General features: G+C 46.6%; 1 protein-coding gene across 7 annotated transcripts in view; it reads right to left on the bottom strand.

Moving 5' to 3' along the window:
- The window catches only part of PDZD2 (PDZ domain containing 2), a 377,353-nt gene that overhangs the window by 79,507 nt on the left and 279,701 nt on the right, over positions 1-18,145 (bottom strand). For 6 of the 7 annotated variants that reach the window (XM_079916132.1, XM_079916129.1, XM_079916131.1 and 3 more), the window contains 3 exons: positions 9,228-9,370; positions 6,126-6,258; positions 979-1,134 (listed from right to left, as the gene is read on the bottom strand). In XM_079916132.1, the coding sequence (XP_079772258.1) occupies positions 979-1,134; positions 6,126-6,258; positions 9,228-9,370 (432 nt within the window). The remainder of the gene's footprint in view (positions 1-978; positions 1,135-6,125; positions 6,259-9,227; positions 9,371-18,145) is intronic. The other variant, XM_079916135.1, reaches the window with a different exon arrangement.

Genomic DNA, 18,145 nt, shown 5'->3' with positions numbered 1-18,145 from the left:
TTGGGCACCAGGGACTGGTTTCGTGGAAGACAATTTTTCCTCGGACGGGGTGGGGATGGTCAGGCAGTAATGTGAGCGATGGGAGCAGCAGATGAAGCCTCGCTCGCTTGCCCGCCGCTCACCTCCTGCTGTACGGCCCGGTTCCTAACAGGCCGTGGACTAGTACCGGGGTTTGGGGAACCCTGTTCTAAGGCCTAATTATAAACAAATTTCCCAACGCTTACCCATGCTGACTAGGTTCAGTGCTGATGGGAAGGAGTAAGGGTTCCAAATGGCAGAAAGCAAGCACCCTCCCTAGGGCTGGTTGGATGGGGAACAGTGGCTAACAAGGTTTTACACTAAAAATGACGTATCTACCAGATCTGCAATACAAAAAGGTGACCACAGAGCTGCACTGCAACCACAGCTAACCACAAGCCCTCCCGACTCTGTGCCAGACCACGCTGGGGAGCAGCCCACGAGGGCGTGAGGCGTCACAGGCTGGGTAAGGAAGCGCTACAAGCCGTGGGAAAGTCCTGATTTCATGAAAACAGGGAGACACATCTATACAACTTCACCTGGATGGGTTCTGTGTTATTTTAACATTCCACTTTCAACCGGACATCTCTCAGTCTAAGTTTAAATTCACAAACGATAGTTTTCAAACACTATATCAAGAAGTAGCCATAAAACCCTTGTATATATTAGACTTCTTAGAAATTGATATACGCACTGAACTCAATACCCAATTGCTCTCGTATTTCCAGTGTCAATTCCAGTGTCATTTTTTTTTTTTCTTAAATAAAAAGTATTACCCTCACAGATTTTTCTGGATGATTCTGACAAAAAAATAAAAAGATGCACTCTGGTCCTCTCCCATCCCAGTCTCGACCATACTATCTATATCTATCTCAAGCTTTTATCTCTGATCCTGGCACCCATGTCTTCAGGAAAACATCACCCCAGCAGAGTAGCCCGGGAAAGCACAGGCACACTTACCGCTCCCTGGACGGAAGACGATTCAGTTCCTTCGTCCTCGTCCCCGTCCGGCTCCTGGTCTTCGTTGTCGGTCCAAGAGGACACGTCCTCTACCGAACTGGTCAGATCAGGCAAACTCTTAGATGTTAGCCTGAGGAGGTCCTCTGCAGAGCTTTCCTATGGGGACACAATGAAAGGCCCACGAGTTACCCCATGATGTCAAGGTCAAGGTAAACCTAGCTGAGTCAACTGCGGGTGGTCACGTGCTCCCAATCCAAAGCCTATATGGAGTGCAGGTTCCACATTTCCAGGGGTGCAAGCATGGTTCACGGGCCCAGCCGCTCCGCGGCATGTGGGATCCTCCCGGACCGGGACACGAACCCGCGTCCCCTGCATCGGCAGGCGGACTCTCAACCACTGCGCCACCAGGGAAGCCCCCATTTTTTTTCCTTGATGATTCTATGTTTCTTAGGTGAATGTTTCTATGCGCAATCTAATCTCCCTGAACTTAAGATCCTTCAATGCCCTCCCCTGTCTTACTTTCAGGATATAGTTTAAACTCCCTCATTGGCAGGCTAACATCAGAGATTTGGCCTCTGCCCAGCTCTCCAAACTCACCCCCCTCCATTCTCCCATCCCTTCCATTCAAGCTGTACTGACTTTCAAACACACCGGGCTCTCCCCTGCCCTGTTGCCTTTTCCACCAGCAGCTCCCCTGCCTAGACCACCCTTCCTCTCATGACTAAGGCCTCTCTGGGCAAAGCCTGAGCATAGTCTCCTGCAAGCCTTCCTGGATCACCTCTGGAGGCATTTGCCTCTCCTTTCCCCTCTAACGTCCTCTACTGTTTATCGCCTCGCTGTGTGTGTCTAACTTACTCATCTATCTCCCCTGCTTGTCTGAGAGTTCCTCAAACCATGTCTACTCAGTGCAGTGTCCCCAGGCCTAGCTCAGAGCTTAAACATCCACCATATCTTCCCCTCCCTCATTGCTCATCTCACAGGCCCATGGTCATCAGAAAGAGATTAGACTGTTCAGTGAATCACTGTGGGGACTGATAATGCCTCTGCCATGAAAGCAGCCCTTGAACAACGTTTAAAGGTCAACAAAAACAGATGGAATCAGACTCCATTAAGATGAGACTCCAAAGGGGGCTTCATCAACACAGCCCTTCCTTCCTACACACAAATAAGGGCAGAATGGGTTGAGGGATGCAGGCGAGATCAGTGAGACCACGTGACAATCCCAAGGACAAATGAGGCACACACAGGAGCCCAGAGCTCTCCTGGGAAATGACACAGCACGTGAGGCCAGGGACCGGGGCTGCAGGGCTGATCTGAGGCCAGAGAAGAGGAGCAATGTGTCCTCTCCTCTTTCCCCCATACCAGCAATTTCTACAAGGAAGGAAACACCTGGAGAGTGTTGATCATCATATTCCTTGGGGGCTGACAGAAAAGAGAATAACAAAAAATACCCATCTTACACAAGGGACGTTACAAACTACTACTGAGTTGGCACCTGGTGACAATGTCGTTTGTTACTAGTTTGATGCAGTTTCCACCTTCAAGGTACCTGAAGCTCATCATTTTAGATCAGTAATTTGTGAAACCATACTTTTAGACTTTGCCCGAGGAAGGGAAAAAGAGCTATTAATGAGAAAGTGAGTTGAGTCCTCTTCTGGGATGTCAATTCTGCTCAGCTATTAATAGAAAGCTTAAAAAAAGTGAAAGTCCCAACTGCTGAGTAAATTTCACAATAGCCACAGGATGGAATACTCCGCGGCCATAAAAAATGCTGCTCTAGAAATTTATTTCCTGATGTGGGAAGCGCTCTTATAGTATGTTACTTACCGAAAAAGCGGGTTAAAAATAATATGTAAGAACTGTATTAATAACAGATGTAATAATAAACTGGATACAATACTGTGTGATAACCATAAAGGAGCACATTTCTCCAAGTGCTCACTGTGACCAACTACATTGTTCAGAACCCTTTATAGTTCATTGAATCTTCCGAACATCCCGTGAAGCAGTTATTGATTCTCATTGTACAAGTCAGACTTCGAGGGATGTAGTAAGTTGCTCAAGATACACAGGTTTTAAAGGGCTGTGCTGGCACCTGAATGGGACGGGTGGGACTGCCTCCAGGTGCACTGCCTCCGTGTGTTTGATTCCATTTAAAAGAAAACGTGCTGTGTATTTGCACACACATATGCGTTCCTGTCTGGAAGGACACACCAGTTAGTGGAGAGTTACTGTTGGCGGTGTTACAAACATTTTATCTTCTTTTTCTTCTCTATATTTTTCTGGGCTTTCTACATTAGATATAATGAATACATATTTCTTGTTAATAAAAACCAACAGTGAAACAAAAAAGAGAGAGGGCACGAGAAAAAGCTGTATTTCTATGCATGTACTTCTAGGAATATCAGAACGAACTTGGATATTCTGAGTTTATTCATTCAACAAAAACTTTCTAAGCTCCTCTGTATACACAAATGACATTTGTGTGGAAACATGAGACACCCTCTCCAGAAGAAAGTAACTGCTGTATCTCCAAAACAATGCCTTAAAGTGTTGTGACAAGGTGACGATTATCTGCAATAATGAATTTAGATATTTTATCACTCCTATATTCAGTAAGTCAAAAGTTCTTTTTCTTTTCTCCCTCTCTTCATATATAAAGACAGAAACAAAGCCTGTGGATGACTTGGTCTTGTGGGATGAAGAAAAGGAACAGATGCCCAGAGGTGCCTAAAGATTGACTTCTTGTTTCTCCTCCACGGATGAGCACCTTGGATGGTGTAGATTAAGCTCAGAACAAAGAGCAGGCAGCTGCCGTAACAGCGTACTGCCTACTTGTAAATGGAGCAAATGGGAAGGAGTCGCAACTCTGAGGACTGGGTCAGCCTTAGGGCCATAGCTCAGGACTGCTGGCCAAGAGTCAACGGATGGAAAAGCAGAATGGACACCTGTTCCTCAGCTCTGGATGCTGCTCAGCCCTACAAAGTCCCCAGCAAGTGTCCCTAAATGTCCAGGCCTCTGGCAGGAACACATTACCTTTTTCTAATACCGTTGACTCTGGTGTCCTTTATATCTTATGCGACTAAGGGGCAGCATGAAACTCTGAAGTCCAATGAACCCAGGATGAAACTTGCTTCTGTCACCCACTGCTTGTGTGACCTCCGGGCAAATTAATTATCTTCTTAGATTTTAGCTTCATCCTCTGAATAAAATGAATGAATGGCTCTCTCATGGGATTTAAGAATTAAATGAGATAGTAGGTACGAACTGCCTGGCACCCAGTGGAACCCAATACATGTGAGTGTCTTTCTTCCTTCAAGTCAGTGAGTGAAAATATTGGTCAGACTCCAAAATTTGTTTTCAAAAATCTCATGTGTGCCCCTTAATTACCCATGAGTGGCCCCTTTTTGTTTTTATTTTCTTTGTGTAGTGTGTTTGTGGATAATGGCTGTTTGAAGAGACTTCTCTTCCTCATTTTCCAACTAGCAGGAGAAAGAAGTGAGCACAGAAATAAAGGTTTGGGGGACATGGTATACCACCTGTGCAGAACCCCTGTGCTCTTAAGCTGCAGGCTGTGGGGAGGTGGGCCGTGCAAAGATAGGACTGTGTGTGGTGCGTGCGTGTGTGCGTGTGTGTGTGTAAGAACCAGTAATGCTTTCCAAACTCCCACCACATCTGGCCAAATGAGGAATTTGTTTCTCCTTCCCTCACAGCCTTTCCCTCCTTGTGGGATTCACCAGGCTGACCAAGAACATCCCTAGCTTTGCTCCTTCCCCACCCCTAGGGAGGGGATGCCCCACGGCATCTCTGGGAGGGGAGGAGGGGGCCTATGGATGGAGAGTGTCTCAACTCCTGCCTCCAGGGCCTCAGTGTCAGCTCTTCCTGCCAAGTCTTTGCCAAGGCTCTAGATTCTGGTTGGAAGCCTAAGGGTCTAGCTCAGGGACTTGGGGTAAACGGTATCAAGGGAGGAAAGCCAATTTTTCAGATGGCTCAAAATACTCTTCTCATCTATTTATTAAACACTCCCCAAATAGGCAATAGACCGTGCACTCTAAGAAAGAAAATATATAAAAACCTGTAGATGCGGGGTTTAAAAATCGCATCAGGGATAACCGGGGGAAAGCAGCCATCCTGTCAAGGGCGTATTGCTGCAAAGGATTAAGGACTGGGGGGCCTCACACCCGTTCTCCCCTCAGCTAGCACTGGGATACGCCCGTGGCCCCACTGCACAAGCCCCCGCGTCCTGTGGGCCCCTCCCTGGTCTCAACAGCAGCACCATCTCCTCAGACAGTGGAGCAGATCCCAGACAGCCCAGTTCCTCCCCTCTTGCCACACAGCTGGGGCATCCTGCCGCCTCTACCCAGTTCTCTAAGGCTGGCGAGACCCCGGGGAGAAAGCAGATGGGGACCCCGCACATCAGCACTACTTTTACACACTCCGGGGGTGGGGGTGAAAGAAGTCCCAGCCCGAGGCTGGGTGACGAAGAAGTGGCAGCGAGACGGAGGGGACAGACAGACACCACTGGGGGTCAAGAACCAGGGTCCCGGCCGCACTGCCGGCGGCAGAATCAAGGCCTCCTTGAGACGGGAGCCCCCGCGGAAGCTCTGCCTCGCTGGGTCATTTGTAAAACTGAGGAGGAAGAGGGCGGGGGTGTGGCGGGACAAGCGGGGTTCACGAGGCTTCTTCCAGCACCAACACTCTGTGCTGCGAGGGGGCCCCGGCAGCCCGTAGCCTGTCCTTCCGGCGGGACCTGGAAGATGCGCATCTCCCGCCCCCCTCCCGCCCCTGCTGTCCCACTGACTTCCACATCTCCTCCTTGGTTTCCCCCTGGACCAGTTGCTACTCTGTCCCCCCTGTCTTTCCTCCTACCCTCCCATTCTTCCCTTTTCCTTAGTCCTGTTATTGCTTTTCCATCTCCTAGCTATACCCATAAAGACCCTTCAAGGAAGGCAAGATGATTAAATGCCCTTTAGCTCAGGGTCCCTTGTGGGCTCGCACCGTAGAATCATGGCTATTTGAATGGCCCAAGGTAAAGGCAAGTACGCATATGCGTGTGTATGTGGGGTGGGGGGGGGTCGTACATGGGGAGGGCTTGAAACCACCGCCACCATTTAAAATATTCTACAAAACAAACAAAAACCACCTACCTTGCTGGCCACCACCAGCTGAACCACTCCGGTGGCTGAGCGAAGAATGGCCACAGCTTCCTCGTGGGAGAGCCCGACTAGTAAGTGACCATTGATTACCAGCAGCTCATCTCCTAAGGACAGTCTGCCATCCCTGAGGAAACGGAGATGGGAAAAAAAATCCCTCGTCAAAACATTCTGGGCTGGAGAAGGGCCACCTTCCTGGAGCTGGGGAGGGCTGTGAGAGGGGACAGTTAAGAATGGGCTAAAGAGGAGAAGGGACAGCTGGAGACAGCTGGGATGGGACTGCTTCATCCTTCTGTCTGCCCAGTTAGGGGAGTGACGGGCTTCACGATTTCAGATGGTCGTTTAGTAACAAGCACCATCTCAAGTTACCACCCTATCCCACATCAACGACAACGAAACATCTTCCATCCAAGTGGAGATGTGATAGAGGAACCGAGACCCCAAGGCTTTCGGGGTCATTCTTTTCTCTAGTCCTACCTGCCACCCTGCCCTTGAGACTGAGTCATCATCTGAGTCTCAGCTGAGCCCCAAAAGAGCGAAGGTAACCTAAGCTCACCAGGGATCCTTCTCTAACCCACGTTCCTCTCTTTTCCTAGGTGACACACCCTTGCCCAGATTTCCTCCGCGGCACCTGTGGCACTACACCATGTGTGTCTGTAACCCCGCCCCCAAGAGCTACAGGGCCTCCAGGGTAAAGTCTCACAACGCCTCCTTCTTCTTTGTGTCCCTACCGCCAAGCTTCATAAGCAGAAGGATGAACAGAAAAATGAACAAAGAAACTGCCTAAGTTACCGCTTGCTGTTGTACGTATCAGACCTGGTGTACCACACAGGCGTACAAACGTGTTCTATTTCTTTATTTCCTTTAAATTAAGTGAACGACCTGGAGTTTCCTTCCCACTGGGCTGGCAGGAGGCCCAGTCGTCACGGGGTCTGCCTGCCCTACAGTGGGTCAAGGGTGGCAGACTGTTACAGAGCACCAGGCAGGTCCCGTCAATCATGGTGGGTTAACAGTGTGTGGGTTCCAACTGAGCCTCCAATGGCCTGGTCTCCCTTGATCCCAAAGCAGTCAGAGGCTTTTCATCTCCATCGCTAAATATGGGATGGGAAATCTGGTGAGGCTGAGAGACCCAAAGCCCAGGATTCCACCATCCCCTCTGAAGGCTTTACATCGGCATCCAGGATTGGCTGGGACCCATGCTTGTCTCCAACACTCCCAGATTCACCCCGCTCTGTTTCTCTCTAATCTATGGACTCTCTCCTCCTTGCTTTGTTTCAATGAATTGACCAAGTTCTCTATCCTCCCCCCCTTACCAGTCCCTCTCTGTGTCCTCTAGGGCATGCATCATAATCTTTTCTATGAATCTAGGTTTTAACAGAAGACAGGAGGCACCAGAGACTCTGAGAGCCTCTGCTTTCTGTTCTTCAAAAATCCCTAAAGCAGAGAAAGGCTAAGAACCCCGGGCTGTTGCTCAGGATGGAAAGAGAATGGAAGAGGAAAACCACAGAGAACAAGCAAACTGGAACGTCAAAGAGGTATGTGGGTGGGCACTCTGGAGGAGAGGGATTCAGGAATACAGGAGAACGTAGTGGTTTGGGCCAGCGTCCCTGGGCTTACTTCTCCACACCACCATCAAGATCACCTCTGTCCCTGTTCCTTTTTAATCCCACATTTCTCATCTCCAGTTATTAACTAGAATGCCCCACATATAAATTAAATACCCAGACACACACACACACACACACATATCTAAGCTAAGGCTGTAAGAAAATGGTGAGACCCACTAGAAATAGCTCACATGGAAAATAGGAAAGAACAGTTCTACATAAGCTCATCTCTGAGCACAGGAATTTCCTAATTGCCAACTTTCCAAAGACAGACTAGAACCTGAAACCTAGGACTAATGGGAAAATGGCTATCTCATGCGAGTTCCTTAAAGCATCCATCATTTGGGAAGTGTAATGATGCTCTTCTGCATACAAACTATCTAAGGTCTTAATCTGTCAATAATTACTGCCACCCAGATAAGTGACACCTGCAGTTAATCTTATGTCTACTTGAGTTATCAGGATCGTACTCTCTACTTAGGGGACTGATGAGCATGAAACACTTTGATAGTTTGTGCCCTGGTCCTCTCTTTGGTATTCTATTCCTCAGACTAAATACTTCGAGCTCCTTCAACTGTGTCTCATGAGATCCATTTCTGAGAGCTCCCTCGGTCTGGAGCAGGCCAATACTGCTCTGGTTTGCCAACTCCCCCTTAGCGTCAGGGTACCTGGACCGAACACTGATTCCAGACTAGATTCACCTCCCTCATCAGTGAAACTCTACCTTTATCCACCTACTGTATATGTATGGACATCCAACATATATACGCGTCCCACTGTGCTCTGCAAACAGTAGACGCCCTATGTATACAGAAGCAACTAGCTACATGGCATTAGCTTACATTTGGGGACGGCTACATCCCTCTAACTCAACATGGACTTCTTCTTTGACATGCTCTGCCTAAGCACTGTCCCTCTTCCTACTTCAGATGACTGTTCAGTTTAAAAAAGAAGCTTTACAGTGTGAATTGTTTTCAGGTCACAAGGAGAAAATTCACATTTATTTTCCCCCCCCACATCTGCACGGCAGAGACACACATATCTAAGTGTGGATCAAATCTGGATAGACCCGACGAATCCAGACACGGCACACGAACTGTGGTCACATTTAAACCCCATCACTTTCCCAAGTCATCAGCCACAGTCTCATGGGAGTGACGATGTCAGGGATGTGGTGTTCCAATGCGTGGATAAGGAACCACGTGGCACAAACATCCCAAAAGTCAGGATAAGTAACATTCACTTGACACTCAAACTGGATTAGAAAGAAATCTAATCTTCCTTCATGCTGTGGCAGAGCTGGCAATAGCCCCAGCAATGAACCACTTCCTGTGCTCAGAGGGGTGTTTAATTAGAACCACTGGTGCCCGATCTCCTCCCGTGCTCCAGCATCATCCTTGTAAACTGTAATGCCCAGAGTCCTGGCACCCGGGGGAAGGGAAGGGGGGGGAAGACAAGGAGGCAGAGAAAGGGAGAGTTATCTAGTCACCTGTGAGCGGCACCTCCTTCCTTCACTTGGGTGACAACGATAGCGTGAGGTGAGCGCTTTGATCCTCGGCCTCCACTAACCTGAATTCCCAGCCCATCCGATTCTTTAAGCAGCTCCATCTTCCATATCCGGCCAACTTCCTCCTTGGAAGAAAAAGTGAGCAGAATGTGAAGTATCTGGACAGACACGCACCATTGTCAAAGGAGAGGGGACCGGGGAGGTCCAGCCAAGTATTCACTTGTCGACAGATATCGCAGGGGATCACCGATGAGAAAATTCTGTGGGTTGGACCAAAGTCTCGAGCTGGCAGTGCTGCCCAAAACAACCTTCTGTGATAATAGGAGTGTTCTCCTTCTGCACCATCCAAAAGGAGCCACCAGCCACAGGTGGCTACCGAACACTTGAAGTATGGCTGGTGGCAACGGAGACACTGAATTTTTCATTTCATTTCATTTTAATTAAATTTAATTAGCCATCTGTGGCTAGTGGTAATGACATTGGACAGCACAGCAAAAGTGATTTGCGAATTTCCTGACCAGGGTCCTGTTAAGTAAAGCTTTTCTGCCTGGAACCCAGGTACCACTACGTGTGTAAATACTGGCTGTGCCTGGGTTCCTTTTATTTACAACGGCTACTAATTGATAAAGGAGGATGAAAGGAAGACAGAGCTAGGTCTTGGTGCCAGGAGACTTCAACTAGTTTGAGCCAAGCTCTGCCACTTGGTACTTACGAAAGTCACATAAGGCCTGAATACCTCAGTTTCCTTGCCTTTAAAGGGACTTCCCTGGTGGTGCAGTGGATAGGACTCGGTGCTCCCAGTGCAGGGGACCCAGGTTCGATCCCTGGTCAGGGAACTAGATCCCATATGCATGCCACAACTGGGAGCTCGGATGGCGTAGATGGGGAGCTGACGAACTGCAACTGAGGAGCCCTGGAGCCACAACTAAGGAGCCCGGCTGCTGCAGCTGAGACCTGGTGCAACCAAATAAATATTAGAAAAACCCCAAAACAAACAAACAAAACATATAATTCTTTAAAAAAATAATAAAGTGGGGTTAAGTATTAACACTTCCAGGGCTGGTGTTAGGATTAAAGGAGACATTTATGGAAACAGGCAGCAGTGCTCCTGATATCTAGTAGATACATAATAAATGTTGACAGGTAACCATGTATGACTTACACATGCATATCATATATGTTAAAAACATAATATTGAATTGAATCTCAAACTTCTTTAAAATATATGAATGAGATCTTGGGCAGGAGAAACCAAAACAGGAAATTCACCGATGAATTTGTGATCAACTTCCGCACACACTGGTCAGTATACTCTTTTTTTTTTAATTAATTAATTAATTTATTTATGGCTGTGTTGGGTGTTCGTTTCTGTGCGAGGGCTTTCTCTAGGTGCGGCAAGCTGGAGCCACTCTTCATCGCGGTGCGCGGGCCTCTCACTATCGCAGCCTCTCTTGTTGCGGAGCACAGGCTCAGTAGTTGTGGCGCACGGGCTTAGTTGCTCCGCGGCATGTGGGATCTTGCCAGACCAAGGCTCGAACCCGTGTCCCCTGCATCGGCAGGCAGACTCTCAACCACAGCGCCACCAGGGAAGCCCCAGTGCACTCTTTAAATGAATTTAAAAATGCTTCAACAACTATAAAAATCTATCCCTTTTACTTTATTTATTTAGGCCACGCCACAGGGCTCGTGGGATCTTAAGTTCCCTGACCAGGGATTGAACCTGCACCCTCGGCAGGGAAAGCGCGGAGTCCTAACCACTGGACCTCCAGAGAACTGCCAAAGATCTATCCTTTTCAAAAACTAATAAAGGTGTCTAAATCCTCTTGACTGCTAGTAGCTTTTCGGCTCTGGTTTATTCTCCATGTGACTCCGTATTTCACTCCAAGGACACAAACATACACCCACTGCAAAATGTTTGATAATTGGCTGCTCAGAGAAATGAAAGCAAAAGCTTCTAAAGTGATTTATTTGGGAGTCTGACTTTAGGCTCGTCCCAAAGTCCTTGCTGGCTCCAGGTATACAGGTAGGGGTCACAATGCATTCCTCAATTTAAAAAAGAAAAGCTATGTGTTTTCTTCGTTCATCGTGAAGGTCCATGGAACTGTTAAGGTCCAATACAGACAAAGGCAGCATCTCCTTAAAAGTAGGCAACCTGCCCATTCAAGCTGCTTGCAAAAGAGGAAAAATGTGAAGCATTTAGAAAATCCGAAATGCATACTGTCAGCAACTAAAATGCAACGGTAAAAAAAGCAGATGTTGAACGGTCACTAATGTGCAGCAACAGGAACGTCTAGGGAAATTATTGCCAGACAGAGAGACCTGTTGGGCCCTACACTTCTCCTCACCCAGCGCAGCTCACGGGGGCTCCGTGACTCCAACAACACGCCATGGTGCCAGCTGTCTCCTCCATCCACTGACCACAGGCCCACGAAGCCTGTCTGGCCAAATGTAACCGCAGAAGTCACTGGCGTTTCTCCCACAGTAGTTCATGAACTTGTCAACGATCCCTACACCATCCCATCGTCTCACTTTGGACTCCCTGGGTTTTGGTTGGTTGCCTCTGACCTCTGGAACACCTTTCTCTCTTTCCCATTCAGAAACAGCCTGCCTGGCCTTCAGAGTCTCTCACAGCTCCACAACTTCCAAGAAGCCATCCTTGAGAATCAGTGCTACCATGAGATAGCAACCTTCAGTGCTTCCACTACACGAGACCCTGTGGCTATCGGAGGACTCGGAAGAGAACAAAGGCAAGGTGCTCCGGTTAGCTGTTATCCCGGCGTGCTGGGCGTCCCACACTGGCACATGGGCCAGCCCTGTGGCTGCTTCCCTGGGCCTCACGGTGCAGGTGACAAATGAGAGTCGACGGTGGCTTGACTTTTTTCCTTGGAAGACATGCCATGGCTCCTGGGGTCTTGAAGATGTGAGACAGTGTTCCTCCCTCTCCCAGTACAGAAAATCTGTAGAACTCTTTCCCAAGAACAACACGGACCATTATGAGAGCCCAGAAATAAGAAAACCCCTTTGGTTTTAGCCCAAATTAGTCAAAACCTATCCATCCCTATTACTAGCTACACCATCATTTTCTCCCGTCCTACCCTCCTTTTGCTAAACAGAACATGTTAAGTATGGTTCACAGAGGATGTGACAATACTAGATACAGTTCTTTCTGATTTTTAAATGCTTTAGAAATAGTACTTGTGACAAGAAACATGCAAAACTACATTCATGGGGAAAGAAGAATGGCCTAAATGTTGACCCTGACAGAGGAGTTAAAGACAAGAGCACCCACACGCCCACTCCACACCCCTGCCCCTGCCCAAGATGCACACAACTAGTTAAAAGCAAAACAAAAACAAAACACGTATCTAATAGTATATGTGTTTACACATACAGCCCCCAACTACACTAGTCTAGAAACAGCTTTTCTTTTATCCAATAATATGATTTTTCCCTCAACAACAGAGTAGAAACTATAAGGGGAGAATTCAAAGAAAATGATGCAAATTTCCTCACCCTGGAATTTCTTGATCATCTAATGAAGGAGCTCTGAGGAACACAAAGAGAGGCAGAAACAGGAAGAGGCAGATGTTATCGGTCTCAATTGTACAATTGTCAGTAGTAAATCTAGCTGCCTACAGCTGAAAGCAGCGTTCAGTTAAAAATAAAATCAGTGTCTAAAGTTTATTAGCCTAAAGCTGGCACTGGCCAAAAACCAACAGGTCAACTTAAAAACAATAAATATCAAGTATATTTCCAACTGCCTCCTTACAATTCCACTTAGGTATCCACTACACACGCCAGTAGGGTCAAAACAGGACTCTCCTTCTTTCCCATCTCAGTGGGAATAGCAACATCATCTACTCAAGCTTAAGAGGATATGCAAACCCACAACCCACGAACTGTCTTTGATTTATCCTTCTATTTCCTACACCTAAACCATGAGTGAGATCTAAACGCTCTATTTGCAAAACAGATCCACATTCATCTACCTCTGCTTTTCTTCCCTGACACCACCCTTGTCAAAGCCACCAGCATCTTTAGCTTGGGTTATCACAATGGCCTCCAATCTGGTCTCCCTTTTTATGCTCTACCTCTCACAAACCACTATTATCCATTACGCATCTAGGGTAAATGTTAACAAATATATATATATATCATGATGCACTCAGCTTAAACCTTTCGACAGCTCCCCGCTAGACTTAGAATAAGGTCCGCACTCTTTGCAATGGTGAACATGAACTTTTGTAACCGAGTCCCATCCGTATCCTCCACATCACCTCCTAGTCCTGTCCCCATCACTCACTGTGCTGCAGACTCTCTGCTCCTAGAATATTCTATCATTCCTGTCTTACAGCAGCTGCATGTGCTAGTTCCTCGCCGGAAACATTCTGCCCCCGGATTTTGCAGGGCTGCCCTTTCCTGACACTCAGTCTGTAGCTGAAACGTGGCCTCTTTAATGAGGTCTTTTGCCGACAACACCCAATATCAATTTGCCCCCTGCCCATGTCACTGCGGGGCCATCTTTCACGTCACTGTTTTACTTTATTTATCGTACTTATGGTCAGCATCTAACATTCTGATTTATTTTCTTATTTATTGCTTGTGGCCCCTTATACGTGACAAATGCCGCAGGACAGGAACTTCATCTCTCATTTACAAATGGGTTCTCCAGCAGCTAGAACAGTGCCTAGCACATAACAATACTGCATAAATGTCACTGCATTAACAAATAGAGAATGTTTATCCACTAATCCTAGGGTTCTTCAAAGTTATTGAGACTGACGTTAAGAAGTTTACCCAGATGGGAGACCTCCCTGTTTGCCAATGTTCAGCGTGTGAACACAGATCCAGTTGTAGAGATGATTGAGTTCTGAAACAGATCCTGTCTAGACAGAGGGCTTGGGCCTTTGCTTCCTTTTACATTGGCTTAAAGGGCAAAGAGACTTTGTCAGCCTGTTGAGAAAAAGCCAAACCATGCAAAATTGGACGCTACGGACGTCTGTATTAATGTTGTCAGAGTGCTACCCTTTCCTGTAAACCGCCAGTTACTGTGTGAGCTCACATGTGCATCTCTTCACAAAGGCAAACAGAGGGATTTATTTACCAAAACAGGGGTGGTGCATTAAAGGGAGCGGCCTCGGCAGCATTTAAATGACCTCATCTGCTAGAACCCAAAATAAAATTTTACAACAGCATCTTTGCCCCAAATGTGAGAAGACACATCATCCAACTAGAATTTCACTGCAGTAAATGCTCTGGCTCCAGTTGCAGACCTATTTTGAGACTGTTTGCTTACCCCTTCTTACTTAGAATGATCAGTAAGAAATGAAGAAACATGTCATCGTAATGTCAGAGTTGAAATCCCGTAGTCATCCGACCAAAATGCTCAGTGTGTAGGTAAGAAAACTGAAGCTTCGAGAAAGGACGTGGCAGCCTGAAGGCCACAGAGCTGGGAAGGGAAGAACCAGGGCTGGAACTTGGCGCCCCATCTCTCAGGCCTGGGGTTGCCCCGTGCCTTCATTAATAAATAGCTACAGAGCCCCTACAGGTGCAAGGCGCTGAGCTGGGACCGAGAGAGCAAAGGCTCAGAGGCAAGAGTGAGCATGGCCTTGTGGAAAAAACGAACTCAGCCAAAGACAGGGAGGAAGAAAGCAGTGAGAAATGGGGGCAAAGCGTTAATCAGGAATCAGGTGATGAAAAGGCCTCACATGCTACGTCAAGCCAAGGTATCTGGGTATTACCCCAAGGGCAAAGTGGGCCACCAAATGGTTTAAGCTTTAGCGCACATGCGTGTGTACATGTGCATGCATGCTCGCGCAGTAAGATCTGCTCTTTAGAAAGGTCCCTCTGGTTGCAGTGGGGACAGTGGGTGATGGGAGGAAAGTGGGAGCAGTGAGACGGGTGGGAGACTCCTGTGACCACCCAGGTGAGAAATGAGAGCAGCCTGGCCCTGACCTAAAGCTGTTGGAGGGAGCACAGAGAAGTGGCGCAGACAGAGATCCTGAAGGGAGCAGCAGTTGACAGGATTGGTGGCTGACAGGATGCGGTGTAAGGGAGAGGGCAGCGTTCCTGCTGACTCCATGATGCCAACTGTCCCAATTTGCCTGGGTGAAGGCGTTTCCCAGGATATGGAGCTGTCAGTGCAAAACCAGGGAAAGTTCTGCACAAACCAGGGCTAGTGGTCACTAGCTGAATCTCAGGTTTCTGGCTTGGGCAGCTTTGTGGATGGTGAGACCTGGAATGTTGAAGCAGGCTTGGTGGTGCGGGAAAGCAACGCATCGAGTTTCAGGCATGATATGAAATATCTAAGATTGGAGACATCCTGTACGTGGTTGGTAGAAAGCTCGAGGGCTCAGGAGAGAGGTGAAGGCAGACAGGCATTTAGGAGAGATTACCATGTAGAAGGATATAAGTTCACCCAGAGACCATGGGGACTTCCTAGAAGAGGACCATCCTCCTGCTGCCTCTGCTTGATACAAACATCAGGGACCACCCAGGAGAAGCCCTCAGTGTGATTCTCCTTCTGAGTTTCACATACTTTCCTGCAGGTTCAGACCTGGGGAAGCCTTTCTGAGATCTCTACTGAACCACTTACAGGAAAGAGGTCTGGTACTGCACAGGGTGGATTTTGGGTACTAGGGTAAGACCACAAATGGACCCATAGACACACACACCAGCTGTGAATAAACTCTCCTGACTGGCAAACGGTAGAGTTCTTTTTTTTTTTCATTGTTATGTGACTGAGTTTGGTTGTATTCGCTTTCACCATGCAGCATTACAAGAATACACATTATGGATATGTTGCCTTGGATGAGCAATGATCTTTACTAGACAGAGAGGAAGGAATCTGGAACTCGTTTCTAAAATTGCGTATCTATGTCCTAGGAGATCCTTGTGCTTTAGAAGATGGGCCCACCTTTTAAAAAAATTAATCTGTTCGCATGTGTATCATTCTGTGTTAATACTTTACAGAAACAAGCCATTTTTTAAAAGGAGATATTTGTTAAAAGGAAATATGTTTCCTCTAGGTCCGTTAAGGCAGAACAGAATATAGAAAAAAAGTCTGAGGATTTATTTTCCTGTAAGAAATAACAGTCTATGAAAAAGAAGTACCTGACAAATAAAAATGGTCTGAATGATTATAAGCCTTGTCTGTAATTTATTAAGTCTTTGTAGATATATTAAATCATTAAGAAAGCAGAAACGGAACAACGCTGACATGTCTAATCTCCCATTATTCAAATGGAATGGAATTTTACCCCAAGGCTTAAGAGGTAAATAGCTAATTTTTGTTTTTCTGGAAATTCCATTTTAGCATGACCTTGGGCTCGTCCTGGAGTAAAAATATAAATCTATTCATACCAAGAACCTAAGCAGACTTCTGTTAGGTCTCTTGGTCCCAGTTTGGGTGATGCCAGGGTGTGGAGGAAAGCTATGAAGGTCTATTTCTTGCCAACCCTAATTACCCCAGGTAAATGCATCTAACGAGGCCATTTCTGGGGTTGAAGAGGGTACCGAAATATCCATGCCTGAGAAGGTGACTTTCTAAGACCAAAAGTACAAGCCAGGGTCAGTCATCAGTCTATAGATTTAAAACAGTTATGAAGAATTCCAGATGGCAAGTCTCTCCTCGCTATAGGCATGGGGTTTCAAAAAAAAAAAAAAATCCCCAAGGTAATAGATCATGGTTTGGTTTTTTTCACCCTTCATTTGTATCTTCTTGGACATTTGACCTTGAGTACAAAAACCAGGCAAAGGAACTCTGGTATGTGCAGTCTTAAGATAGTCTAATCCAGAAATTCAAGTTTTTGTTATTGCCTTCGATCAGGATGAGTAGAGGATGGTATTCTCTTACAAGTCTGGTGTGGCATTTTTTCTTTTAAAATCATTCCAAATAATTCCCACTGTGTCCTCGGACAGATGAAAACCTATTCTTTGGACTGAATGTGTGAGATTCCACCCTAAACTTCGGCACCTTAACACTTCAAAATGAACCAGTGCTACCCATTTGTCATTTTCACCTTAAGGTTTCTGCATATTCACAATCATCAGAAGAAAACAATCACATCAACATATAGTATTCATTGATAATATTATACACATTAGAATATTTTTATTGCCCTTAATCCTTTTTTGTGGGAGGGGCATAAAACTGGTAGAAAATCATTAATAGAAACATTCATTTTTTTCTTCTCATTTGTTTGTAAATTCCATCCACAAATATACCTTCTCCGTGTAAGGCTCCTCAAATGAAGAAACATGGTCCCTTAAGAGAAGGATTATTTTGATTCTTCTCAACCCATTACACAGATTGGCTACAGTTGCAGAAATATGCATGCAATAGCCTTACTAGAAATTACATTCACTCCTAGGGCATCATTTCCCAGGCTGCAAAGCTGAACTCGATACTTCCTCTGTGCCCATTTTCCATCCTTCCAACTTCCTCTTTCATCCTTAGAGGGCCTCTCCTGAGTCAGAAAAGAAACCAGTCAGGAACCATCTAGCTAGTTACTGCTTTGTTAGGAACCCAGAGGAATACCTGGCCAAGAGGATTCTTGGAACAAGCACGCTGACCCTAAAGAAATGTAACTTAACAAGAAAGTGTTGGTTATAATGGGGGAGACGATATGAGGCTAGAAGCGTGTCTATCACCATTCAGAACTAGACCACATCTGCTTTGCCTTTAGGTGAGGGCAGCTCTGACCATCACAGCTGGATATCATAGTATCAGAGATTTCTGTGAAGTTTCCAAACTTCACTGGAATTCAGCAATATAATAATACTATCCCATGAAAACGTCACTGGTTTTGAAATGTTAAAAATAAAAGCAGATGCTTCCCTGCAGGTTGGACATCCGTCCTGTGTAATACCAAGGCTTGGATATTTATGCTATCAGTGGT

This window comes from Stenella coeruleoalba (genome assembly GCF_951394435.1).
Source record: "Stenella coeruleoalba genome assembly, chromosome: 3".
NCBI classification, from domain to species: Eukaryota; Metazoa; Chordata; class Mammalia; order Artiodactyla; family Delphinidae; genus Stenella; species Stenella coeruleoalba.
The sequence above is the reverse complement of the archived record's forward strand: the minus strand, read 5'-3'. Positions and strand labels throughout refer to the sequence as shown.